Consider the following 26337-nt stretch of genomic DNA (forward strand, 5'->3'; position numbering starts at 1 on the left):
AATCTGCGTAGCTGAAATGCTCCTTTTTTTCTGACCAACCTCTTCTTTATAATGTGGGAGAAGAAACAAATAAAAATAAAAGGATAAAAGAAGAGGATGGAGGGAGACAAACACAATAATTACTGTAGATTTCAATGGGACGAACTCCCTCATAAAATAGAAGAGAACCGCATAACTGATCAAAAAGTGGAATCAGACAATATGACGCTTATAACAAACACGGATTCGGAGTTAATTAAGACAAATTGCTGTGGCAAAATCCATAATGTTTTAGCTAAAGTAAAGAAGGTAGTGGTAGCAAGCGTGATCTCAGACGAGGCAAAAACAAAACTGACTTCGCTAAAAGGTGCCACAGACAGGGAATCATCATCAACACTAAATGTTTGCTCTAAATACTTTATGGGATAATCTAAATGAGTTCCGGGGAGAAATAGCCAGTGAAAGTAGAATAGGGAGGAGAACCTTAACTGTCTCCTTTCACAAGATAAATATACCCAAAGAGAAAGAAGATAAAGACTAGAACAGGATTTTAGAAAAATCTATAGAACAGATCTCTGTAGAATAATGAAAGAAAATTTTACATATTTTAGCTACCAATGACACCTTTTGGTCATTTTTACAATGTGAAAATCTCCCCCCCCCCCCCCCCAGAGGCTGGGGTCAAGTGACTTGCCCAGGGTCACACGGCCGGGAAGTGTGAAGTGTCTGAGACCAGATTTGAACTCGGGTCCTCCTGACTCCAGGGCTGGTGCTCTACCCACTGCGCCCCCTAGCGGCCTCCAATGTGAAGATCTCACAATGAATTTGGAAAAGCAGAAATGTTAAACATATATTTATTGGGGCTGCCCAATGCAATAAGAATTACAATAAAAAAGGACCATTGGAGAAAGGATTAAATTGGGAGATAATATAATTTGAAAAAATGAGTATCAAAGAACAAGTAGTAGAAACAATTGATCATTTCATAAAAGATAATAAAACAATGGGACAACGTAACAAAATTTTTGTATGCCAAAGTCATCCTGACCTCTAAACACTAAACAGTAAAGGTGAAAAAGAAGAGATCAATGAATTGGGCCTACAGTCCAAAAAAAAAAGTCTAAACAATTTTAAATTAAAAAAAATTTTAAAACTCCCGATATGGATCAAAAGAATTCAAAGATGCAAAAGAATCAAAGAAGAGATTAACAAATTAAAAGCAAAAAAAGTGAATTAGTAATCGAAACAAGAAGCCATTTCTTTGAAAAACTAATAGAACAGACAAGCTGTTATCTCATTTGATCCTTAAAAAGAAAACCAAGTTATCAGTATCAAAAATGAAAAGATAAATTCATAACCAATGAAGAAATAAGAGCCATGATGAGGAGCTATTTCACTCACTATCTAACAATAAAATTGACAATACAAATAAAAAGAACAATAATTACAAAAGTGTAAAATGTCAAGAGGAGCAGAACAGAATAGAGACATCAAACAGCTCCATCTCAGCAAAGTCAGAATGAACAAGTCAGAAGTGACCCTTGTAGGGAAAACTCCAAACCAAATGGATTCACCAGCGAATCTCTGAAGCATTTAAAGAAGGAATTCAATGGGAGATAAATGAGTCTTGTCAAATTCCTTCTGTCATGCAAAAACAGTGTGAATACCTAAAGTAAGGGATCAAAGTAGAGGGAAAAAACCTACAGGTCAATATCTCTGATGGACGTGGAAGAATTTCTTAAATGGGCGAGAAGTCCACAGGGAAACGCTGCTAGGAGCGCACAGCAAGAGCAGGTTGATTCGTACAAGTCGGAAAGGCTGGCGCGTTAATATCACGATAAAACCTATACAACGTGCCAAGTAATACCAAGAATGACAAATGTCACACGTCAGTAAGACAGAAAAAACTTCGACAAGCTACCACACGCGCGCTTTTAAAAACACTGGAAAGCTCTGGAACAAGCCGATCTTTCCGTAACAAGTAATATCCTCGAGCCACTAAGTTCTCCTAAGTTCGAGGCCTTTCCGTTAAGGCCAGAGATAAGGCCAGGGCAGCCCCTCTCACCACTGCTACTCAGTCTCATGCTAGACAATGCCGGTTGTACGATAAGAAAAGGAAACCGAGAGAAGGAGCATAAGAAAAACCTTTTTGTACAAATGATCGTTTCCTCGCTGCACTCACAGAGCCCATCTCCACAAACCCGGGGCCTCGTCGCCGGCGGCACACGCCCGGCGGCTGGACGGGATGTTTCACGCCCTCACCTGCAGGTGGGATTTGGTCACAGTTGGGGCCCATTTCATGGCCTCCTGGAGAATCATCTCACAGCGCGCGGCAAAGTCCTTCACGATGTTCTAGAAAAGGGTTTGGAATGTCAGTGATCTCTGGGGGAGAGCACAGCGCCCTCCCCTGGTGGGTCAGAGGCACTGCTCCAGCACCAAGGCCAGCTCCAAGGGCTCAGGCCTGGCCCAGCAGTCTATGGGCCCCTCCCTCATCTGATCCCCATCCCAGGAGGCGGGGAGGGCGGCACTGGGGGCTGCGTCTGGAGAGAGCCCGGCCCCCACGCTCGGCTGAGGCCCCGACAGACCCGTGCCCTGCAGGGGCTTTCCCTCTCCTACGGCTGGTGAACTCACTCCGCGTTCCCACTTTCCAGAGGACAGCCCAAGGTCCTCGGGGACCTCCCTGCCAGGGAGCGGCCATCTCTGGCCAGGCCCAGGGCAGGGCCTTTCCTTGTTATTTCCACGGATACGCCGGAAACTGTGCGGAGATTAACGAGCTGGGGGAGCCCCCAGTGACTCCCGCTCCGACACCTGCCCCGAGGGGAGGGGGCTGAGCCCTGGGCACCATAAACCCGGGGAAGTCTGTGGCGCGGCCGCGCTCACCTCTCGGGCTTCGCCAGTGTCGGGGACCGTGATGCGGTAGGGAGTGTCTGGAATGTCATAGTAAGGTTGGTCCTTGTGGATATCCTGGAAGGTAAAAGCCCCCGATGTTCTCAGGCCCAATGAAGGACTCTTCCCGAGCTGCCTTCAGAAGGCCCGGCTCCAGAAGGGGAAACCCCAAGTCTAATTAGAAACAGAATCACCAAGAAATGCAAAGTGTTGGGCTGGGGGGGGGGCGGGAAGAGCGCTCACTGGGGGGAACCTTTGGCAAGGCTCTGGGCCCCTCGTGGCCATCTCCGGGCTTCTCTCAGCTTTAGGGTGCCGGCCAACCTGCAGCTCCTCCCTGCTCACCCGTCTCCCCTTCTGGGATCCCGGGCTCACGGCTCCCCAATTCTGATGGGCTCCCTGCTCCCCGGCTCCGACTGCTAAGGTCCCTTGCAGTTTTCACAGCCCAAAGTTCTCTTCAACGGCAGGGCCCAGACCTTCCCCTGGGGGCCTGCGGGGGGACAGGGAGCCCGCGTGCCAGGCAGCTCCACTCACCGCGCTGAGGGACAGCGACAGAGTCTGCAGGATGTCCAGCATGGTCTTCAGCACAGTGCCGCTCCACAGCAAGTGGGGAAACCTGCCGGCGACCGTCCAGACAGAGGTCTGAGTCCGGGCTCCGGACGGGCTGCTGCTGCTACAGCCCTTGGGCCGAGCCCCGTGCTTGCTGGAGGCCCCCCGCGGCCCAGCCCCGGACCCAGGCCCCCCACCGCCACGAGCAGCCTGGGAGCAGACAGGGGCCTGCCGTTTGCGAGCTCCCCCAGCCACCCAGGAGGCTCAGAATGCCAGCTCTGCCATGCCCCCAAAAGGGGGCCGTCCCTGGACAAGACCTGCTTGCACTTGGCTCCCAGCCTGCGAAGCCTGGAAATAAGGCAGCCGGGGCCAGCCCTAGGTGCCATGCCAGTTGGGGGCTGTGGGGTCAGGCCCCCTGGGGGACACGTGCGCCTCTGCTCTGAGCTGCTCCCTGGTAATGGGCCCAGGTCAGATGTCTGCCCTCAGCCGAGATCACCTGCCTGATACTGGGGAGGGGGCTCTGGGCATTATGGGGGAGCCTGTGTGTGGGGGGGGTACATGATGTCTTATAAAAAGCCTTTCTAAAAAAGGTTGGGGGGTTTGCCCAGTGCGGGGGTCCAGGCCTGGGCTGAAGGAAGGGGGAGGGCCGGCCTTGGCTCCAGGATCAAGGAGCTGCCTCCAAGTGGAGGGACTGTGCTGGAAGTGTCCCAGGAAGTGTCGAGAGGAGGCTGGGGGCCCACTGGGAGGGCGTGTGCCTCCAAAGCCCCTCAGGTTAATGACGGCTGGTGCTGACCGTAGGGCCAGGGACTCCAGCAGGCCCAGGGTCTGCCCTCCTCGCCCAGAGAATGACGGGGACGAGACCGAGGACCTGCCCCCACCGGGGCGGAGAGACCGCACTCGGCCGTGACTAGCAGCCACACGGGTTCGATCCCTGACATCGGTGGGCGGCCCCGGACTCCCGGCTTGCTGCCGGCTGGGGAGTCCGTTTCAAAAGGCTTCCTTCACTATGGGAGGTGCACGCGGGCTGCCTCGGCTACCGGGAGAGCCTTCTGCACCCTGGCGCTGGGAGACCCAGCAAGCCCCCCGCCCCCTCCCGGCTCTGCCCAGATTTCGGGGAGTCTCCTCCATCCCCCACACGGGGACGTACTTGTCGACCAGCCCGGACAGATACTTGTCGGCCACCCTGCGGATCCTCTTGTGGATGTGATTGAAGTTCACCAGCAGAAACTGGGCGTGCCGCTCGAGCTCCTCCTCGTTCTCCTTGGTTTTCGCCTGGACAGAGAGGAGGACAAAGGCCGTGAGACCTCCGGGCCGTGCTCGGGAAGGGCCTTGGCAGGGAGGGGGAAGCCAACGAGGTGTGCCGGGGCCGGGGGACTGTGGGAGGGGCCCTCGCTTCCTGGGGAGGGCCTCTAAGAGCCCCCCCCATCCCGGGAGCCCCTGTGGCCTCTCCCCCAGAGTGTTCAGCACAGGGAGAGTCAGGACGGGACGGAAGGACAGGCAGGGAACCCTCAGCAGGGCCGGGGGGACAGGAGCGGCGAAAGTGGAGTCCCCTCCCCGGCCCCCCCCACCGGCGGGGGCAACAGGTCCGAGCAGCTCCCAGAAGGCCGGGGTCTGCGGAGGCAGAGGCCTGCTGGCAGCCGAGGAGCCGGGGCCCAGGCGGGGGGCAGAGGGGGGTCCCCTCACCTTTTCGGCCATCATGTTGAGGAAAGCGTCAAAGACTTTGTCCGCCACGGCGATCACACACTGCATCATGCCTGAAGAGACAAGGGATGGGCGGTGAAGGCGAGCACCAGGCGAGGCAGGGAGGCGGGAGCCTCCTCTCGGGCCTAGGAGGTGGGCACCAGGGCAGTGGCGCCCAGCACCCACACCCATCCCCCACCAGGGGCCCGGGCTCCGACCACCACGGCGGCCCAAGGGGCACGACCCTGCCAGGGCAGGATCACTGGTTCCAGAAACTCCATCCCGGCAGAACCGCGTCTCTCCAGACCTCTGTGCTCCCGCTCGCCCCTAAGCTGGCGAGGGCCCTGAGCCATCCCACGGACACCGACAACTCCTCGCCTCTAAGTCCCACCCCAGCCCTGGGCACGTTCGGTCTCCAAGCCGCAGAGGGCGCTGCCGATCTCCTTCCTTCTCGGCGAGCTCACGGCCTCCTCCACGCGGCTGGGAGGGAGGGGGCGCTGGCCTGGGGGCTCTCCAGGCACTGCTCGGGGCCTGCAGCTGCCCGCCATGCTCGGGGAGCGCCCCTGGAGTCGCCCTTCGAGGTCAGTCTCATCACGTGCCGCCCTGCCTCCGTCAGTATTTGTGAAGGACCTACTACGTGCTAAGGGCCAAGGGCACGCGGGAGGCAGATCTATTTTAGATAAAGAACTGAGACAGAGACCATCTCGAGATGCAAAACGGATTAATGGGAGTACACTGAATAAAAAGGTTGTGCACAAACAAAACTAATGCAAGCGAGGTAATAAAGAAAGCGGAAAGTGGGGGGGAACTTGTTTTTTAACAAGAAGTTCTCGAACGAGGGTCTCAATTCTCAACTACAAAGAACTAAGTTAAATTTAGAAGAATGTGAGTCGTTCCCCAAACGGGGCAATGGATACGAAGGGACTCGTGAGGGAAAATGCTATCCGTCCAGACTGGAGGTTTTTTGGTTTTTTGCTTTTTGGGTTTGTTTTTTTTTTTGTTTGTTTTTTTGGGGGGGTCTATATTTTCTTTTGCAATATGGCTAACATGGAAATGTTTTGCACAACTGCACACGTACACTCTAGAACAAATCGCTTTTCTTGTCAAGGAAGGGGAAGGAGGAAAGACGGCAAAAATTGGTTTTCCATGAAATTGGAAAAAAGACTTTATATACTTTTTTTTTTTTTTTTTTTGCTGAGTCAACTGGGGATAAGTGACTTGCCCAGGGTCACACAGCTAGATCTTTTCTTTTTTAATGGTATAATTCTGGATCCAATTTGCTGTTCAACTAACTATACATCATTGAAATGTCGTTACCCAAACTTCTTTTAAATGTTCTTAACTCTTGCCGTAGGGGATGTTCATTTAAATGCAGCCGGAATCTGGGCAGCAGCCTTTCTTCCTGCATTTGGGCTTTGCTGTGGGGATGGACAGTCTGGACTCTCCTCCCAGAATCCTCTGAGTATCTGGGGCTGAACATCACCGGGAGAGCGTCCTGCACAAACAGGAGGGATTGTGCCATCCAGACTCAGTTCTCCAGAACAGGGCAGAAAGCCATGGGGATCCACACCACTTTTCCCTTTAGAAATGGGATGATGAGTGATTCTACTTTTGCACGAGAACATTGGGATTAAACCCGTCTGTTACTTCTGGGAAATCTCGATTTCCCCTAATGCTTTGTGAGCTCGTGATTCGGTCTCCAGCGTCTGGCTCGATGGTCAGTTCTGGGTCAATGCTGGATGGGTTTCCAAGGCCGCCACCGTCAGAACCCTCCCACTCCCCGCCCAAGACGTGGGCTTGGGCTTCCTCCATCATGACCCTCACTCTGCCAATTCCATCTGCCAATTATGCAAACAATTTTGTTCAACTAGAGAACTGTGAACCCCAGGATCTCTCTCAAGCTTTCTCGGACTCTGTGAAATAGGCAGAGAAGGGAATAAGCATCTATAGAGCGCCTGCTGTATGCCAGACCCAGTGCTGAGCACTGCGCACAAATGTTCTCTCATCTGCTCCTCCCAACAAGCCTGGGAAGCAGAGGCTGATATTTTGCCTATTTTGCAGATGAGGAAGACGAGGCAATCAGAAGTGACTTGACCAGGGTCCCTCGGCTCCTCTGGCCTCCACTGGGCAGTCGTCTCAGTCTGTCCTCCCAAACCTGAGTGCACATCCGGCCTCTCTGGCCACTTTCTCACGCCGGGTCTTCTTACTAGTGGGAAGCAAGTCCAGAACCAACGGTGCCCTCGTGGGGCTGACGCGGCAGCCATGGCGTGGTGCCCTGTGGGGGCGGGGGCTTCCTCGGACTGCGGCTCGGGGCTCTCGTCGCACAGCACCCAAGGGCACCGGGGCTTGCGAGTCTCCCCTCAGCCATTTCTGCCTCCGCTTTCTTCTCGCCTTCTGTCTCAGATCTTATTCTTCCATTCTCTGGACTGAGGGCGGCACTGCCTCGAGCACCCCGAGGGGGCCCTTCGTCCCACTTTTTAGAGGAAACGTCCTCCGCGCACTGGCTACGGGCTGCCGAATGTTCTGGCGATGGCAGTGATTCCTAACCGCGGCTTGCGCCCGGGCAGAGAGCGCACAAGGGCAGACATCCCGCCGGCCAGCTCGGCACGAGCCCTCCCCTCCTCGCTGTCCTGAGTCATCTCCCCGCGGAGCTCCTCCAGGACGGGGGATCCCCGGGGCGGGGCTGGCCGGCCCACGGAAGGGCCTGAGCTGTGCTTTATCCCAATGCAGCGCCCCTAACACGCCTCTACCTCCCAAGAGCAGGGACGGGCTGGGGAAGGGCGCCTCCCCCAGGAGCAACATTAGCGCGGCTTCCTTCTTTCCAAAGGAGGAAAAACAACTGAAAAATGGAACTGCTGCTGCAAGGTGAGCGAAGAGGAGGGAGGGGGAGGGGTGGAAAGGGAGAAGGAGGAGAAACAGAGATAAAGACAAGAGACAGACACAGAGACAGAGACACAGAGAGAGAAAAGAGAGAGACAGACGGCAACAGAGAGACAGAGACAGAGAGAGAGGCAGACACAGAGACACACACACAGACAAAGAGACAGAGACAGAGAGATACAGAGACACAATGACAAAGAAGAGGGGGAGAGACAGAGACAGAGAGAGAGAGATACAGAGACACAATGACAAAGAAGAGGGGGAGAGACAGAGACAGAGAGATACAGAGACACAATGACAAAGAAGAGGGGGAGAGACAGAGACAGAGAGAGACAAGAGACAGACACAGAGAGACAGAGAAGGGGGAGAGAGCGCCAGAAGGCCCGCATCCGGGGCTGCTCCGGGGGGGGCCCTGCCCTGACTGACAGCCCCTTTGATCCCTGGGCCCTGGGGGAGGTGCAGCAGCTGCAGGCCCCCTCAGACTCTTGGAACCTGGCATGGGGGGGTCTGCATTAACCTCTTCAGGCCTTTCTGGGAAGATCAAAGGGGGCAGCTGGTTTAAGGGCACAGCTGTTTTGGCGATCACTTCCTGCAGGGCAGCCCCCTCCAGTTACAAATCCCAAACCTTAAAGGGGCAGTGAGGCAGCACAAGGCCGGGCCCTGGGGGGGAGGCTCCCCGAGCCAGACAAATCCTTCTGCCTCTTGGGGCCTCAGCGCCCAAAGCCTCGGGGTCTGACGGGGCTTTGGGCACAGTGGGGGAGACCTCTGGAGGCAGCTTCTCTGACTTCCCAGCCCTGAGCATACAGGAAGCTCTCACTAAAAGCTTTCCCACCCCCTCCTTGGGGGGGAGGAGGCAGCCTGGGCAGCTGTCCCTCTCCAACCCACAAGGAGGGCAGGGCAGCCCTGGGAGGCGGCACAACAAGAAGCAGCTCTTCTAGAGGGCCTACGCGCGCCAGCTCCGAGCTGGGAGGTCCATATGTGACCTCCCTCGACCCTCGCGCAGCTCTGGGAGGCAGGAAGGAAACTGAGGCAGAGGCAGCTCAGTGGCCTAGCAGGTCCCAGCCACAAAGCGCCCGTGGCCGAATGGGCCTCCCGGACCCCGGGCCCTGTGCTCTGCCACCCAGCTGGCTCTGAGAACTTGAGCCGCGTCCCGAAGGCCTGGAGGGTCTGAGAGGGGACAGGCGCCTTCCGCGCCCGGACTCCCGCTGCAGAGGAGAACTCCGTCCCGGGGGAGGAGGGCCGCTCCCAGAGACGCCTCCTGAAGGTGCTGAGAGCCATTCGGGGAGGACAGAGGGCCTGTGCGGGACTGGCAGCGGGCGCATTCGGGCCTGCCGAGACCCCCTTGGGGGGCTGCCGGCTGGGCTCCTCTCCCAAGCTGCCTCCGAGGCCGAGGCCCCTCCCAGCCCGCGCGGCGCCCCCTGCTCTCTGCCTGCTACGGCCCCACCACTCACGCCGCCGGGAAACGGGGCCCGCGCACCTGCCCTCGCCTCGCAGCTGAGCGTCTACACTTCCAGGCAGGGAACCAGGCCATCCTCAAAGCCACGCTCTCCGGCAGAGGGATTGTGCAAAACCCAAACCCCCGGAGGCCTGTGAAATTCCTGCTCCCCAGTGCAGACGCGGCAAGGCGCTCCAGATGCCCCGGGCCCGATCCTGGTTTTGGCCTCTGGTCCCTGGGCCGCCCAGGACCGCCAGGGGGCAGCAGAGCAGGACCGAGGGCTTCCTCCCAGGAGGGGGCCCACTTCTGAGCTCCCAGACCTCAGAGATCGCGCCCCCTGCGGAGGCGGCCGAGGACGTCGGAAGCGCCGCGGCTGCCATCAGGGCCCCCTCCCGGCGTGATTACCCCGTGAGCCGCCGGGGCACCATGCAATGAGGGGCCCCCACCTGGCGCCTGGAGCCCCGGCTCGGCGGGGGCCGCCATTCTGAGCACGGCGAGGGGGCGGCTTACCGGACTTGTCTTTCTGAATGGCCTTGTCCTCGAAGTAGTAGAACATCACCTGGAAGCGGTCCGGATCGGTGGAGCGCAGCACCCTGCGGAGGAGAGCGGGCATGGCAGGCGGGCGGCAGCCCCGGGCCTGCGTAAGCCTGGTGTGGCTCAGACGCGGGGAGCTCGAGCTGTGCGCAACAGCTGTGAGGTCCGCGTCGGGGAGAGGCCGGCCTCCGTCCTCAGGGATGATCTCCGGGGCCCGGAGGCCCGAGGGGCCCAGTCCGACACCCTCCCTCGGCGGCCTGCTCTCCCTCAGGAACCCCTGCGGGTGCTTGGCTGGGACCCCAGGGGGAGAGGGGGCCGGGGGTAGGAGCTTGGCCAGGGCCCTTGTCCACGCCGTGCCCCCCGCTGCCTCCGCCAGGAGCCGGGCCCAGGACAGACGCACCTCATGTACTCCAGGCGGTAGACGGACAGCAGGTAGGTGGACATGGCGAAGTCCAGCTTGTTGATGAGGGCGGAGACTTCCGGGGGCGGGTCCAGCAGGTTGCTGATGGTGCCGCGGAGCTCGTTCAGCTCGGCCTGGGGAGACAGGAGCGCTGCAGCAGGGGGGCTCCCGGGCCGGGGCGGCCTCTCCCCTTTCCAGAGGCCGGAGCTCCCCGGCCACCACTCCCCCTCAGCCCCCCCGTTCTCGTGACTGGATGGGAAAGCGAGCCGGTCGGGTTCCGGGGCTCTGGACCGCCAGCGTCCCTCCCACCCCCTTCATGACCAGGGTCAGCTCCCCTCTCAGTAAGAGGGAGGGGACCAGGCGGAGGGCCCTCTACCCATCGGGGGGCAGCCCCAGGAGGCGGCCCCCTCGGGGGACGAGGAGCCGGCCCTTACCGGCGTGACGGTGTCGTTCTTCATGGCGGAGTTGTACTGGAGGACAGACCGCAGGGGCTCCTTGCTGGGGAACGTGAGCAGGGGGGACTTGGTGGCGATCTCACAGACCCCCTCGTACCATTCCTCGGGCCACAGTCCTGTGGGGACCGAAGGGACATGGGGACACCGGGGGGAGCTGGGAGTGCCCGCCTTCCTGTGCAGGGCCGCTCTGCGAGGGCCCCCGCCCCCTCAGAAGGGGACAAGTGGGACATTTGGGGCTGTCAGAAGGAAGCCCCTCCCCCACTCTGGGGTCCAAGAACCGCGGCTGAATGAGGCCCGAGGCCGCCTCCCTACCTGAGCCTTCCACGGCGAAGCCCATGAGCACCGAGTAGAGCCAGAAGTCCCGGAAGAGCTTCTGCAGCCTCGGCTTGGCCTTCTTGATGGGGAGCAGGCGCCTCGTGAGCTAACGGGACACAGACAGAGAGGGGAAAGGGGGCTTCAGAACGCCCGAACAAACCAAGATCCCGGAAGGGCACGCCAAGGGCGTGGGGGGGCCGGCAAGGGGGCTTCCTTGCCCAGCATCCCCCGCCGGGCCCCTCCCAGCCACAAGGGCCTGTGCACTGTGCTTTGCCCACTTTGCCTTGCCAGTGATTAGTCCAGATGCCCACGAGAAGGGACCCCCAGCCACGTGGCTCATTTTACAGATAAGGAAACTGAGGCCCAGCAGCTGGTCCCAGCCTCCCGACATGACGCGGGGCTGAGGTCAGACTTGCTCCATGTGGTGCCTAATAGATGCTGGTCAGAAGGGGGAGCAGCATCCACAGGGCCTCCCGGCGGGCACCCCCAGCTGGGGATCCGTGGGAGAGCCTCCCCGGGGCCGGGCGGCCTCCCTGAGCAGCCCTATCTCACCCGGGGGGCCCCCAGACAACGAGCTCTGCGAGAGGAGAGGCCAGCGGGCCGCAGGCCTGGGCAGTACCCAGAAACTTGCTGTGGGAGCCCCCGGCCAAAGGCGAGCCGAGACGGGCAGAGCAGCCAACGTCTGGGATGGACGACGGCCGCAGAGGAGGCGGCGCCACCCTGACACCGGGCAAGCCTCGAGCTCCTCTCGGGCCCACGGCGCCCCCAAGATCTCAGGCATCCCTCGGGGGCCAGCAGGATGAGGACCGTGGGGGGTGACGGCGGCAGCCCCTCCCCAAAGAACTGTTCTGCTCGATGACCAAAGCCCTTCCACGTGCAGGGGCCTGGGCTCACAGGCTGGAATCTGGGTCCCCCTTCAGCCCCCATCTGAGCCGTCCAGCTGGACTCAGTTCTCCCACCTGTACAATGGGATCCTAGTCTCTGATGGTTCAGAAGTGGACGAGAGCATTCCCTAAGGGCCAGGCCCGGGGAGATTGCCGCCCTCGGGCGCTTCCTCGCTTGAATCAGGCTCAGGCTCTTCCCGACTCCCACCTCCCTGACCCTTTCCTTCTCTAGTGCTTTGGACAGATGAGGAAACCGAGGCAGGCAGGGTGACTTGCCCAGGTCACCCAGCCAGGGGTGTCTGAGGCTGGATTTGAACTCAGGGAGAGGGGGGTCCTCTCTGCCCTGCGGTATCACCCAGCCGTCCACGGTCGTCGCAGATGCCCCATGGGCAGCTTCCGGGCAGGGGGCACAGCCGAGGCAAAGGCCCGGAGAGGCGGCCAGAGCCAGCCTGGGGAGAGCTTCCAAAGCGGAGGGGCCAAAGTGCTCCGAAAGTCCTAAGGGCTCAGGAGCGTTCCCACGCCGAGTAAGGCCTGGGGGGGGCACAGATTGGGGGAGAAAGACCTCAAGAAGTGACCGGGGCGCCGAGGGTGGGGCGGGGCCTGGCTCCCCGAGGCCCTGCGGGCAAACACGGGGGAAGGCGCTTTTTGCTGACAGAGGCAGTTGGCGGTGTTTGGTTTGCAGCCTGTTTACCTTGGAAACTCTGCCCCAGCCGGGCCCCAAAGTTCACATTGAGACTGCACCGGCGCCTGGAGGCTGCTCCTCTCGGCTCCACGCTCTGCCAGCTCAGGGGCACTGAGGTAAGACTGGCTCCCCGTCCGCCCCGGCACCTCCTCCGCCCCTACTATGCGCTCCTGTCCGTTCCCGGCACCTCCTCCGCCCCTACTATGCGCTCCTGTCCGCCCCGGCACCTCCTCCACCCCTACTATGTGCTCCTGTCCGTTCCCGGCACCTCCTCCACCACTACTCCCGGCTGCCTCCCATCCAGACCTGTCCTTCCCCGAGGAGGGCGCGGGAAGGCCACAGGAGGAGCCCCGTCAGTGGGCGATTTGTAGCTGCGTGAGACCCCCCGCTTCCTCTAACTTGCTGGGCAGGGTGGGAAACCCCCCTTCCTTGAGCCTCAGTTTCCTCCTCTGCACAATAAGTGGGGGGCTTGTTGGAAGGTAGGGTTCCAGGCTGGTGCCCATTTGGAGGGGAAGACGGGGCCGAACCCCGACAGAGGAGCTGGAAGGGAGCTCAGCGGCCGCGCTGTGGGGCGCTAAGTTCGTCTAGTCTCGGGAGAAGGAACAAAGAGGGCTTGGGGCGGAGGCCGCCCAGATGGTGGAGGAAAGGGCTCAGTTTTGTGCAGGACAAAAGGGCAGGTCACGGCACGTCCCCGGCCCTCTGGTGGAGGGCAGAGGCTCCCGAGCTCCCCGCACCTCCTAGGGCCTCGCTCGGGCCCGTCAGCGGAACGGAGAGCTGAGACACCGCTTCCCACTGGGCACGGCTCCCACGGCCCTTCCTAGTCCGGGACCCGGCTCCTCACAGATCTCTCCTGGATTAGTCGGGGCCGCCCGCCAAGCTCGGTCCCCCCCAAAGCCCGGTTTCCTTCTCCCAAACAAAGGCTCCCCACAATTGCTCCAGGAATAAGGATTAAGAACTAGATTCCCCTCAGTGTGCGGGGAGCAGCGTTTCCCGGGCCGGGGCCGGGGCTGCCCCTGCGAGCCACTCTGATCCCTGCGCTGGACGGAGGGAGCCCTTCTGGACTGTGCCCGGCTGGGCCTGGGACGAGGGCCGGCGGGGGAGAAGGGCCTCTGGGGGAGGGAAAGGCCGGCCCAGGGCCCGGGGCCGCCTCGGCTCCCTGGGGACGCTTTGGGCAGCGAGGGGTCCGGCACGCAGCAAGTGCTTACTAAAGGCTCAGGCCACCCGGGTCACTTCCCCGCCTTGATTCCCTTCTCTGTCTAGCGAGGGGACGCCCGCCTTGGCTTCCTCCGAGGCTGAAGGGAAGGGCCTGGGTTAAGCTGTGCGGCCTGCAGCCTCCTCCTGGCCGCCTCCCCACAGCTTCCTCTCCCAAAGGGGAAAAGGCCCCTCCGGGCCCCCGCTGCCAAGTGGCCGAAGCAGCCCGGACCCCCCTCCCCCCCACCCCCAGTCAGGCTCCTCCCAACAAGGCCTCGGGAGACGGCGGGGGCTGGGGGAGGGACGGCGGTCTTGGGCCCAGAAGCCTTGCTGCGACACTGCCTTGTGGCTGGAACCTGGGTAACTACGGCCTCCTCTGCTCCCATTTCTTCAACTACCAAGTGGGGGAGCGTTCAGCAGCAGCACCCCGTTACAGGGGCTGGGCTCCGGAAACACTAAGTCACTCGAGCTCGGAGCCGTCCCCCTCATGAGCCACCAGCTTCTTGGAGCGGGCAGGGGCGGGAGGATCAGGGGGAGCAGAGCAGGCTGGGACGGGGTGAGAGGATCAGGGAGCACAGCAGTCCAGGGAAGGGTGGGAGGATCAGGGAGCACAGCCAGGTCGGGGCAGCTAGTCGGGCTCTCCTGGGCTAGGGCAGACAGGGCGGGCCGAGAGATCACCTCAGGGTTGGAGCCAAAGGGGAGTGAAGGCCTAAGGGCCCAAGGAGTGTGTGGCACTGTGAGCGTGTGCGGAGGAGGGCAGTGTGTGGAGGAAGGACGGAAGGGACCCGGAGCCAGGAGGAGGCTAGCCCCGGGAGCTGAGCGCTGGGGCCCCGGGAGCAGCCTCTCTCTCCTGAAGCCCGTGCACTTTAGCCAGAGCTCCTGACCTTGGCCCTCGCTCGGGACGACCCCGTGCGGACGCTCAGCTGACCGCAGCATGGCGGGAGAGGAGGAGGAGGGGATGCTGGCTAAAGGAAAACAGGGCGGTTCCGAGGCAGGAAGCTAGCAGGCCCCTGTGGGGCCCAGAGGCCCGGGCCGAGGCCTTGTGTCCCACACACTCGTTCACCTGGGCGTCCAGCCCAGCCACCCCTGACCTCAGCAGGGCTTGGAGGGGGATCCAGGTGAAGGCGGACCTCCACAGAGCGGGCGCCATGCCCCGGTCACCTCCCCCGGCTCCCTCCTCTCTCCAGAGTGGGCCCTGGCATCCGTGAGCTCCGAGGCCCAAGGCCACAAGCAGCTGGGCGGGAGGGGGGCGCTCCTTAACACCTGGGAGAGTTTCCTCTGCCAACTCAGTTGGGTCACGACTGTTGGTGAAGCGGCTCAGCGGGCACTGCCCCGGACGAGCCTCGAACTGTCGCAGGTGGCGTTCGGCACTGCTGGCCGGCCAGTCCTCCAGGGCCCCTTTGTGGTCAGAAGCACAGTCTGCCCTTGGGGGGTGCCCGGCTAGTTCAAGCTCCAAGAAGCCAGGGTGAAACATGGGCAGACGGGGAAGGGGAAGCAGCGAGGAGCCGTGGAAAGGGCGGCCCGGCCTCTGCTTGGGGGAGGGTGCACAAGGCCTCGGTTGTGCAGTCCCAAGAGCAGCCCCGTCCTCCTGCGCCACGCCCACCGCCCTTGGCCCCCATCTGTCCGCAAAGGGTGAGCGCTAACGGATTCCCTTCCTCTTCCGATGGCAGGTCTCACCATGAAACTCGGGCTCCAGCTCTTCCTCCTCTCTCTCGTCACTTCGCCGGCGTCAGGGAGGCGCAAGGAACCCGGGGGCCTCGTGGAGAAAGGGGGGAGATCCCCGCCGGCCGAAGGGCAGTGGGAGCCCCTCGACCTCGGCAACCTCAGCCTCCCGGCCGACTTCCACAGGGAGAACACGGTGACCCACGACCTGCTGGTGGAGGAGGAGGAGGAGGAGGACTACCTGGACCTGGAGAAGATCTTCAGCGAGGACGATGACTACATCGACATCATCGACGCGGTCGTCCCCCCGGACCCCGAGGCCCAGCCCGGGAACGTCCTGGAGCTGTTCCAAGGCAAGAGCCGCATCCAGCGCCTCAACATCCTCAACGCCAAGTTCGCGTTCAACCTCTACAGGATCCTGAGGGAGGCGGCCGGCCCCGGCGACAACATCCTCCTGGCGCCCGTGGGCATCTCCACGGCCATGGGCATGATCTCCCTGGGCCTGAAGGGAGCCACCCACGAGCAGGTGCACGCCGCCGCCTTCTTCCAGGACTTTGTCAATGCCAGCAGCAAGTACGAGACCCAGACCGTGCACAACCTCTTCCGCAAGCTGACCCACCGCCTCTTCCGGAGGAACTTCGGCTACACGCTGCGCTCGGTCAACGACCTGTACGTGCAGCGGCGCGCCCCCATCCTGCAGGATTTCCAGAACAAGGTGCGGGAGTTCTACTTCGCCGAGGCGCGGCGCGCCGCCTTCTCGGAGCCCGCGTTCATCGCCAAGGCCAACCACCACATCCTGAAGGTCACCAAGGGCCTGATCAAGGACGCGCTGGTCAACATAGACCCGGCCACGCAGATGATGATTCTCAACTGCATCTACTTCAAAGGTAAGGCGCCGTCCCTCTCGCCGGATCGGCCTGTGGGGGGCGGATGGGCCAACAGCCGGGCCGTGATGGGGCGAGCTCCCCCGGCTCCGCGAGAAAGCCGAGTGTCCCGTCAGCAAAGGGCGATCACGGGAGGCAGCAGCGGCTGGAGGGCTGCGGGGCCCCAGGGAGGGGGCTTCTCCAAGCCCACCAGTCAGGAGGAGATCCTGGAACCAACGGAACCCAAACTCGGCACACGGGCTCCAGGGTCCTCGTGATAACCCTGCGCAAAGGAGGCTCCTATGAAGAGCCTTAAGAACTGGAGGCTCAGAGAGGGATTCATTTGTCAATTAATAAGCCTTCCCTTGCTCACCCCCGGCCCATGGCTGTTAGAACCCCCAAGTTCTTGCTAGAAACAGTCAGGAAGAAGCATTGCTCTCCATTGGCCCAATCCCAACGGCCCGTCTCCCCCTGACCGTCTGTGCCCTCTCTGCAGGAGGCGGCGCGCGCTCTGCATCATGGGCACTCCCGGAGGCAGCCAGCCTGCAGAGCTGTCCCAGTGGGTTTTGTGCCCGTGAGCTCCTTTCCCCCTGCAGCAGCTCCTCAGAGCCTTTCTGGGAGTCGCTGACGGCCCGCGGCCCCTCTGGCAGTGGGCACTTCCTTCGTGGCCGCCATCTGCGGAGCCGTTCCGGGAGCGCCTCTCCGGGGGGCTCCTTTCCTTCACTCTCTCTGCCACAGCAGCTCAGGGTCAAAGTGCGTGCTTCCCTCGGTGGCCTTGCGGGCACAGCTCCGCACTGCTCTGTGGAAGGGCTGGACCACATCACGCTCCGGAGCCTTTTTTCCCATGAGCCCCTTTCCTTTTTGTGGGTGCAGACAATCTCACGGATGGCGTTTCTGATTATGAGTGCTCTGGGGGATGCTTTCAGGTGCCTGCTGGGAGCCGGGACTTCTTCCTCTGAGAACTGTTTCCTTTGATTACTGATGGGGAGTGACTCAGTCAGACCGAGGAAGCGATTTGCTTGTGCTCCCGTGGCTCACCGGTGTCCTGGCGGCAAAGCCAGTGTTTCTGAAGGGCGAAAGGCAGTGATGCCATAGGGCACTGAGCAATGGGAGAGGGCTAAAGGCAGCAGCTCGGGGACCACAGCTCAGGAGGCTCGTGAGGGCGGCTTTTCCCTAACGGCATCTACAATCCTCCCAGAGGCACGAGGCCGTGTACCGCCTGTAGGGCCTTCGCTGCAGCAGGAGGGGGTCGGAGCCGGCCGCTAGCTCAAGCCCACTTCCTGGGGCCAGGCCAGGGACAGAGCAGCAGCCTAAGGCCCCAAAGAGGGCACGGCCTGAGAAAGGCAAGGGAGAGGGAGTCCGCAGGAGCTCGTCCACACCGAGGCCGGTGGAGGGGCAGGCTCCCAGGATCAGCGGCGCCTCCTCAGGGTTTAAAGCAGGACTCCTCCACCTGGGCCATCAGCATGGCGCATGTGGCCAGCCCCCAGGGTGGGTGCTGGGTCAGGGGTCGAGCTTATGCTGCTCCAAAGTCCACCCACAGAACCAGAGAAGGAAAGGAAGCCCAGCCCCGAGCTCCTCTGATTAGGAAGCAGCCAGACTTGCTTCTGCCTTCTGTCACCTAGAAAGGCAGGTGGCAATGAGCGCGCCTGGGGAGCTTTGGCCGTGTGGGAGGGCTGGACACCCCGACGTGGGGAGTGGGCTTCACGCGGTGGCCTCCAGAACCACTCCACGTAAGCGTTGGGGGAGAGCGTGGGCAAGACGCGGTCTGTGCGGGCCGAGGACCCAAGCACGCCCTTGGAGAGGCGGCTGGCGACAGCCCCGCTCCAAACTCCACAGGGCCCGGTCTTCGCCTCTGTCTGCCCCAGGGGGCAGCATCCCGGGGTCGGCCGGCCCACCACGCTCCCTGTGTCCCAATAACCACCCAGGGTCGCCGTGACAGCCCCTCTCTTGCTGAATCCACAGGAACCTGGGTGAACAAGTTCCCCGTGGAGATGACGCACAACTCCAATTTCCGCCTGAACGAGCGCGAGGTGATCAAGGTTCCCATGATGCAGACCAAAGGCAACTTCCTCGTGGCCAACGACCAGGAGCTGGACTGCGACGTGCTGCAGCTGCAGTACGTGGGGGACATCAGCATGCTGATCGTGGTGCCCCACAAGCTGGCGGGCATGAGGACGCTCGAGAACCAGCTCAGCCCACAGGCCGTGGAGAGATGGCAGAAGAGCATGACCAACAGGTAGGGGCAGCGGCGCATTTAGGCCCAGAGACTCCTGGGCACTTCCCCAGGACTCCCCCACTCAGAATCCGGCACCCCCGCCAGCCTGGCCCGGGGCCTTGGGCTCCGGCTTCCAGGGGTAAGAGGGGAAAAGCAAGAAGCAGCGCCCTGACAGCCCCTCCTTTTAAAAAAGCATCACCCCTCAGACTGTCGGCCCGCCCATTAGGGTTAGCTACAGGTTTGCTCCCGGGAGGGCTCTCCCTGGGCCGACGCCCCTCGCCTAGTGTCCTGAGGGGAAGTGGGGGGGGATGGAAGGAGGAGGGGCTTCCACAAGAAGCCCCAAAGGCTGCTGGGGCGGGGAATGCGCTAAGCAGGAGAAGGGAGAAGGGCTGGGGAGGCCGCAGAAATAAAAGGAATCCCAAAGGAAGGAGGGCCAGGCCTGTCTCCCAAGGCAGCTGGGAGCGGGGACGGCCACGCCGAGCTCCCATGAGACTCAAAAGATCCCAGCATTTGGAGCCCCGTCTACGGCCTCCAAGCCCTGGGCCTGGCCAGTCAGGAGGCCGCGGCCTCTCCCCGCACAGGCTGGCACCTTCTTCCACAGCTTCCGGGAGGGCCGGATGGGTCAGCTGGGGCTCTAGGCCCTGGACCACCCTGAGTGGTCACATGAATAATTACCCTGAAGGACTTAAAAACAAGCCCAAAACTTTCTAGAGGCAGAAACCTGAGTTCAGTGGGCCTGGAACTAGCTGCATTTCTCTGGACAAGTTTCCTCGTCTGTAAAATGGGGACAACAGCAGCTCCCCCCTCCCAGGGGGGTTGTGAGGATGCCACAGTAAGGCACAGTAGAAGGAGCAGCCATCACCAGCGTTAAAAGGATGACGGAGGGGGCTCTGCTCTGGGCCTCAGTTTCCCCAGAGCGCCCTCCAGGGCTGGGAGGGGCTGCTGTAGCCCCCAACACAAAGCCACCCAGGCAGAGGCTGAGGGAAGTCTCTCCTTCTAGTGAAGGTTTCCTCACAGCAAGCTGAAGGGCACATACGCACCCTGACTAACTCGGGGGGCAGCACGGAGGACGGAGAGCGTGGGCGTTCCGACCAGCCTCTCCTCACAGCCCACTGGGCACAGCCAGGCGGCACAGTGTACCCCCTGTTCCGGGCCCACAGCCAGGAGGGCCGGCCTACAAATCCAGCTCAGTCCAGCTGTCTGCCTTAGTTTCCTCATCGGTCCAATGAGCTGCAGGAGGATCTAGCAGACCAAGGGGGTCCCGGGGAAGCAGCTCCCCACAAATGGCCGGCTCCCTCTGCCAATCCAAGCACCGCTCCGGGCGTCCCCGCACAGTAAAAGTGCCACGGGAGGAAGAGACCTTGAGGATCACCGAGCCCCCTCGGGTGACAGAGGAAACCCAAGAGACAAAGTGGGGCTCGAGCCCATGTCTCCTGACCCCACCCAACGCGGCCCTGACCGTGGGTGTCCGTTAGAAGGGTTCTTCTCAGGGTGGGCCAGGGTCTCCCCCATTTCCTGCAGGTGCTGTTCTCGCCCACGCTTTGGATGTCTTGACCATGGCAGTGCCAGCATCGGGCACCAGCATCGGGCACCGTGCGCTCCCCCTCCTGCACGAGCTGCTGCTCCGACCCCGGGTGATACTTCCTCTCTCTGACAGAACCCGCGAGGTCCGCCTGCCCAGGTTCAAGCTGGAAAAGAACTACAACCTCGTGGACGCCCTCAAGGCGATGGGCATCACGGCGCTGTTTGATCACACCGGGGACTTCTCTGGGATATCCGACCAAAAGCTGGTCATTGACTTGGTAAGTGCAGGCTCCCTCTGCCCCCGGCAGGGCCGGCCCCGGGGCTCTCTTTGTGGCCCCGACACGCCGGACCCGACTCGGGAGCGGGGACAGCGCCAGTCTGGCTTCGAGGCCAGGGAGCTGCCAGTGCAGTCAGCAGAGGCGCGGCACAGGGCGGGAGAAGCTCCCTGAGGGCCCGTGGGCGCACCAGACCAAGGGCTCTGGCTCCCGAATTGGCGGGGATTAAGAGCTTCTCTTTCGTGTCTGAACAGTTCAAGCACCAGAGCACCATCACGGTGAACGAGGAGGGCACCCAGGCGGCCGCTGTGACCACGGTGGGCTTCATGCCCCTCTCCACGCAGGTGCGGTTCATCGTTGACCGCCCGTTCCTGTTCCTCATCTACGAGCACCGCACCAGCTGCCTGCTCTTCATGGGCCGCGTCTCCAATCCCAGCAGGTCTTAGAGGGGGGCTGGGGCTCCCGGATCCGGTGAGAAGTGGCTCGCCCGAGGGGAAGCCGGTCAGGATCCGCCGTGGCCCCGGAACGTCTGTGTCGGGAAAGGAGTCACAGCTCGAGAGCGGTGTGGGAATCACTGTAGCCAACGGCCCCGACCCAGCGAGGCCGTGTGCGCCCCCGTGTGCCCCCACGCGCCGTTGATAAATACATTAAAGTGTCCCCAAGGAGCCGAGCCTCCGACGGCTGGTTCTTTAGCGCCTCCGCCTCACACAGGCCGATTTCTGGGCCCTTCCCCGCCGGGCTGGCATCCCGAGGAGGTGCCCCATCCAGATGCCAATGAATATCAACCACTTTTAATCTGTGCCCGCCAGCCTTCTCTCCACTGGCAGACCCCCACTAAAGGCTAACGTACGAGCCCTAGTAAATCAGTCAGCGCTCCCCGGGGCCCCAGCTCTGGGCCTGGCACACAGTAGGGCTTTCACTCGGGCTCCTCGGAGAGGTCGGAGGAAGGATCCTATTTCTGCAGCCCTCGGAAGAGGGCAAAGGGGCTCCTGCTTCTCGGGACTGTGGGTGGAGAACTGGGCAGGGCCTTCAATGTCACACGGTCAGAAGACATGGAAACGTGAGTGATTAGAGCCGAGTCCGTGGGCCTGTCAGCGGGCAGTCAAGCCCCGAAGACTGAGGGCCGGGCCTGGATCCTGCAGCGTGGGGGGATGGGCGATGGCGTGGGGGAAGGGGAAGGAGAGAGTCTTGCCTGCTGCCTTGCTACTGAAGTGTGTTCTGCAGCAGGGGCATTAAGAGCCAGCAGAAATGGGGGACACGAAACTGTCCGCAGGAGCGGCGGCCCCCCGCCTCGAGGCTCCACGCCTGTAGAAGGGAGAGACTCCTTGTGGGACCTCCCTCGGAGGGAGTTCTAGAAAAGCTCTGGACAAGCACAAAGCCCCCGGGGAACCACGGGGCTCTCCTCTCCGCCTCGTGTATCTGGGATTTGGGGGAAAGTCTTCGTGGAGCCTCCGTGGCTCAGCCCGCAGGAGCCGCGGATGCGGCCCTTGCTCTCGGGGCTCCCGCCGGCTTGCAGCAGGATGTGCCGTGGAGCAGGAAGGCCCCTCCGTCAGCCCTCGGGAGCTCGTCGCCCCCCACTTCCCCGGGAGCTGCCTTGTCGGTGCGCCTGCTGTTCCATCCCCTGCGCAGGCGGGGCCTTCAAGGCTGCGCTAATTCTAGCACAATCACTCCAAGGTCAGACCCGCTTTCCTGCTTCCTCGCCACTCTCTGGTCTGTTACAAAGTCCCTGTCGTGGGTTTCCCGTCACCGCCGCCCCCTGTCTTGTCAGACGGTCCCCAAAACCCTACAGAACACCTGCCCCTCCAGACCGCTTCCAATGCATCCCACGCGCCATTTCTGATCTGCTTTTCCCCCGAGTTGTGCTTGGACGGGGCGCTTCCAGCCGGGCTCCCAGAGAGGAGCCCGTGGGCCCAGGCCCCGCTGAGACTCGCCGAGCGCTCTGGAAGTATGAGGCCTTCCCCAAAAGGGCCGGGGGGCAGCTGGGTCTCAGCACATCAGCGTCAGTTTAGAAGCCTGGGCTCTGGGCGGAGCCTCCCTAATCCACAGCTGGGATGTCCAGGCTCTGAGATTCGGGCCCTGCCAGGATGGCCGGGGAGCGGCCCCGAGAGGCGGGGAGCCCGGCGCTCTGTCCCGGCCTCCCAAGGCGAGGGTGCAGGAAGGCTGCGGACGCCGGGCCCATCCGAGCCCTCCCAGCTTGATGAATCATCCGCGGGAGCCGAAAACAGCAGCGGGTGCCCCGGCGAGTCCAAGAGGGCGGCGGAAAGTAAACCGAGGCAGGCCTTGGGATGTGCCCTCTGTTGAGCAAGTCCAAATATTTGCTTCCTCCCCCGCCGTGTAACCATTAACTTTGGCTCAGGGCCCTCCGGGGTTTCGGTGACTCGTGCTAAGGGTCACGCCGGTTGGAAAACAAACATCTTTCGCAGGTTTGAGGGACCTTCCATCCGCCCGCATCGGGACAGAGAAGAAAGCAGCCAAACGCCCCCGCGGCGGCTCGTGGGTCCGGCTGCCGTCGGATCCGAACGCGAGCCCGCCGAGGGCCCGGAGCCCTCCCAGCCCGACTCCCGCCCGTGGGGCTCCCGGGATCCGCTTCTGCGCCCACGTGTCCGCCGTGCCCCGGCTCTGCACGGCTCCGGGTGCTCCCCGGACACCCCTCCTCGTGATTCCCCCACAGGCCGGCTCCAGCCCCTCGGGCAGAACCACAACAACGGACAGGCCCCAGTCAGCCTAAGGGAGACGGTCCAAGGCAGGGGGTCCAAGTCACACCCGGCTAAGTGGATGAAGGTGAGGTCGCCCCCCCCAGGGCGTCCTGCGCAGATTGGGAATGGCCCCTCCCAGAGGCCACTGAGCCAGGAAGCCTGGGCTCTGCTGGAAACGGCCTCAGGAGAGGCAGCAACCGGCGGCGGAGGGAGGGGGAGGCGAGGAGACCCTCCAGCCACATCCGTGGAACAGCTGGCGGGGAGGGCGCTGAATAACGGAGAGAAACCCACAACCTTCGAACCTAAGCACTCGCCATTTCCCACAGTTCTCCGCTAGCAAACGCTCCGCCTGCACTCGGGCTGCTTCCCCACAGGGCCGGGATCTCTCCCACCTCCTTAGGGGGAGCCAGGCTTCCCTGCCCTGAGGGGGAGAGGTCGGCCGGCAGGGCCCGGGTGGGGGGAGGCTGCCAGCGACGTGACGCCATGTTTTGGGGAGGCCATGCCAGAGCCCGTCTCTCCCAGGCGGAGGTGGTTCCGGCTCCGGGGTCAGAGGCTGACAAGGAGCTTCCCGGAGGGCGAGGGCTCGGCCTCCGGCCCTCTGGGGCCGTGTCCGCCCGGGGTGTCCCTGGCCACCTGTGGGCCCTGGGAGAGGAGGCCCAAGGGCTGGGGAGACCCCAGGAAGGCCATTTCATGGCCTAGAGGCAGCACAGGTGAGCGCTGCCCCTGCCCGGCCGGGGCCTGGACGCATATGGACGCAGGGGGCCCAGCCTCAAGGTGCTGCCCAAGCCCCCGGAGGCAGCGAGGAAGACGACGACTTCCTGGGTGGTGGCAGCAGCATGCGGGGGGGGGGGGGGGGGGGTCAGAGACTTCATGGGCAGGAGGGGGGAGGGGGTGGGGGTGGGACAGAGGAGAGCAGGGCGGCTCCGGGCCCTTGAGAGATGCCACCGCTGCGCTCCGGAGCCGGGGGGGGGGGGGGGGTCGAGGCTACTCACCACAGCGATGACGGGGATGAGCACGCCAAGGTTCCCAGCGCTGCTGGACGCCTGGAGAGGGAGAGAGCAGACGTCCCGTCAGGGCCCGGAGCCAGGAGCGGGCAACGCCAAGCGGGCGCTCGGACCCGAGCTCTGGACCAAGGGCGAGAAAGGCAGAGCTCAGGGGCTCTTACACACATAAACGGGGACGGGCAAGCAGGAATGCCCACTCTTGGGTGGGGGCTTTGAGGTGCCTGAGGCTGCATTTGGACTCGGGTCCTCCTTCCTCCAGAGCCGGCGCTCCCACCACGGGCCACTGAGCTGCCCCTGAACGGGGCGATGTGCGGAGGCAGGCGAGGGCTGGAGGACGGAGGCTCCATCCATACCCGCAGGGACCGGGGGGCCCCTGGTCTACACCCGAGGGGATCTCGAGGCCCCTCCGCTGCCTCTTGCAGGGTCTCCTCCTCCTGTTTCTCCCCTCCTTGGTTCAGTCATCCAACAACAAACACTTCAACTAAAAGAAGCGAGCTCCCCCCAGAAGTGCCGGGGCCAGGGGCAGCCCCCCCTGCGCAAGGCTCCACCCACGAGGGCCAGGTCCCTACGGCCCACCAGGCTGCGGGACCTTTCGTGCTCCGGGATCCCCAGTGCCGCGCCCCTTGGCTGTCCAAGCCCTTCCAAGCAATGGGGCACGGGGTGGGGGGGGAGGGGGGCGTGCAGAAGACACCACCTGAGCCCCCAAGCTCCAATTCTTGGCAGTGTGTGACCCTGCCCAAGTCACCTGACCCTCTCCGCCTCCCAAACCCACGCGCGGTTCCGTCAGGCCCCAGTGAGTGGCGCTGAACACCTGGGGGAGGCCCCTGTGCCAGGCAGGGCGGCGGCTGGCCTACCTTCAAGGCCGGCCCCTTCTCGCTGGCCCGCTCGCTGGCGCGCTTGCCCTCCAGCCCCAGTTGCACGAAGAGCTCCAGCAGGTTCATGAGCAGCTCGTCCACCAGGTGCTCATCCTGGATGTTGGCGGCGATGTTGGCCAGGGCGTTGATCACGGCCAGGGAGCAGTGCCTGGGGAAGGCGGAGGACACGTGACCCCCCGGTCCTGGGAACCGTCCTGACGGGCCCGGCCCACCTGGCCCAGGGCCCGCGGAGCGCCCGGGAGCTGCCCGTGGGCCGCCGGAGGCGTGATGCTCTGGACGGGAAGCAGCCTTGGAAAAGAGAGGCTGCCCGGGGGGAGGCGCGCTCTCTGCCGGACCTCTCCCTTTACCCAAGCTCGGGGGGTCCAAACCTGACAGGGAAAGAGCCCCCGAGTGACTGCAGGGAGCGGCCACCATGGACACCAGGAGGAAAGACCACTTGGGCTGACGGCTCCTCCTGGGCCTGGGCCACGGGACTTCGGGACCATCTCTGACCTGGGCCGCCCACAGCGGAGGCCGCCCGCCCCCAGGGCTGGCAGAAGGGGCGCGTGGCTCAGCTCGGGCCAAACGGGGAATGAGAGAAAACGTTCATGGGACACTCAGGCCCCTCAGCTGACAATCTCGGGCCCCCTGAGGAGGAGGCCTTCTCTCCCGCCCCCATTTCACAGACGGACAAGGAGAGGCCGAGAGCAGCAGAGCCATGTGCCTGGCCCCGGGGCTTGAGCCCAGCAGCTTCTCCTGTGATGGAGGCCCGGCCTGGAGACTCCGGGGAACCTCTGCGGGGTCACAGCGAATGGCACAGGGCACAGAGAGCCCGTGGCAGGGGCCCAGGACGCCCCCACGGCCCCACGCTCGGAGCAGGAGAAGGGGGAAGGCCCTTCTGGCTGAACCCAAGGACCGAAGCAGGGAGGCTCGTGGGCCACCAAGTGCTCCTGCCCACAGCCAAAGTGCTCCGGGAAAGTCCCCGGGCCTCCCCAGTCTGCTCGGCCTCTGCTCCTTTTCCAGGCCGGGCCGTACCTGTAGCCGTGATCCTTGTGGTCTTTGGTGGCCGAGTACACCACGGAACTGGCCTTGACGCTGATCTGCTGGAACAGGTTCCACACCTCTTGGTAAATGTATTGCTGGAAAAGAAGCCGTTGGCCCTGAGCGCCAGCCCTTTCCCAGAGTGCCCTGAGCAACCACTGCGGGGCCGGGCCCTTCTCCCGGGCCAGGGGGACCTGGGGCTCCTGAAGCTGCCCAGGAACACGCCTGCCGGACGGCTCCCGCCCACTGGCCTGGCGGCCCCCCTGCCCAGTCCCCGAGGGCGGCCCCGGCCCATCGGAGCAGGCTGGGGGCTTCAGGCGAGCGGGAGGAGCAGTG

The 26337-nt window shown here is 62.4% G+C and overlaps 2 protein-coding genes across 3 annotated transcripts in view; one reads left to right on the forward strand and one right to left on the reverse strand.

Moving 5' to 3' along the window:
- PI4KA (phosphatidylinositol 4-kinase alpha) overlaps positions 1-26337 on the reverse strand; it is a 78405-nt gene that overhangs the window by 22485 nt on the left and 29583 nt on the right. For both annotated transcript variants that reach the window (XM_074292287.1, XM_074292281.1), the window contains exons 17-28: positions 25996-26099; positions 24961-25129; positions 24095-24145; positions 11108-11216; positions 10775-10911; positions 10341-10474; positions 9917-9999; positions 5095-5165; positions 4559-4683; positions 3397-3478; positions 2860-2943; positions 2242-2331 (exon numbers count right to left, since the gene is read on the reverse strand). In XM_074292287.1, the coding sequence (XP_074148388.1) occupies positions 2242-2331; positions 2860-2943; positions 3397-3478; positions 4559-4683; positions 5095-5165; positions 9917-9999; positions 10341-10474; positions 10775-10911; positions 11108-11216; positions 24095-24145; positions 24961-25129; positions 25996-26099 (1239 nt within the window). The remainder of the gene's footprint in view (positions 1-2241; positions 2332-2859; positions 2944-3396; positions 3479-4558; positions 4684-5094; positions 5166-9916; positions 10000-10340; positions 10475-10774; positions 10912-11107; positions 11217-24094; positions 24146-24960; positions 25130-25995; positions 26100-26337) is intronic.
- SERPIND1 (serpin family D member 1) lies at positions 12659-21071 on the forward strand. The gene is made up of 5 exons (XM_074292359.1): positions 12659-12792; positions 15538-16416; positions 18355-18628; positions 20265-20409; positions 20661-21071. The coding sequence occupies exons 2-5, from the start codon at positions 15546-15548 to the stop codon at positions 20850-20852; spliced, it is 1482 nt and encodes a 493-aa protein (XP_074148460.1). The 5' UTR covers positions 12659-12792; positions 15538-15545; the 3' UTR covers positions 20853-21071.

The sequence above is a fragment of the Sminthopsis crassicaudata genome, chromosome 1 (assembly GCF_048593235.1).
Source record: "Sminthopsis crassicaudata isolate SCR6 chromosome 1, ASM4859323v1, whole genome shotgun sequence".
In the NCBI taxonomy this organism is placed as follows: Eukaryota; Metazoa; Chordata; class Mammalia; order Dasyuromorphia; family Dasyuridae; genus Sminthopsis; species Sminthopsis crassicaudata.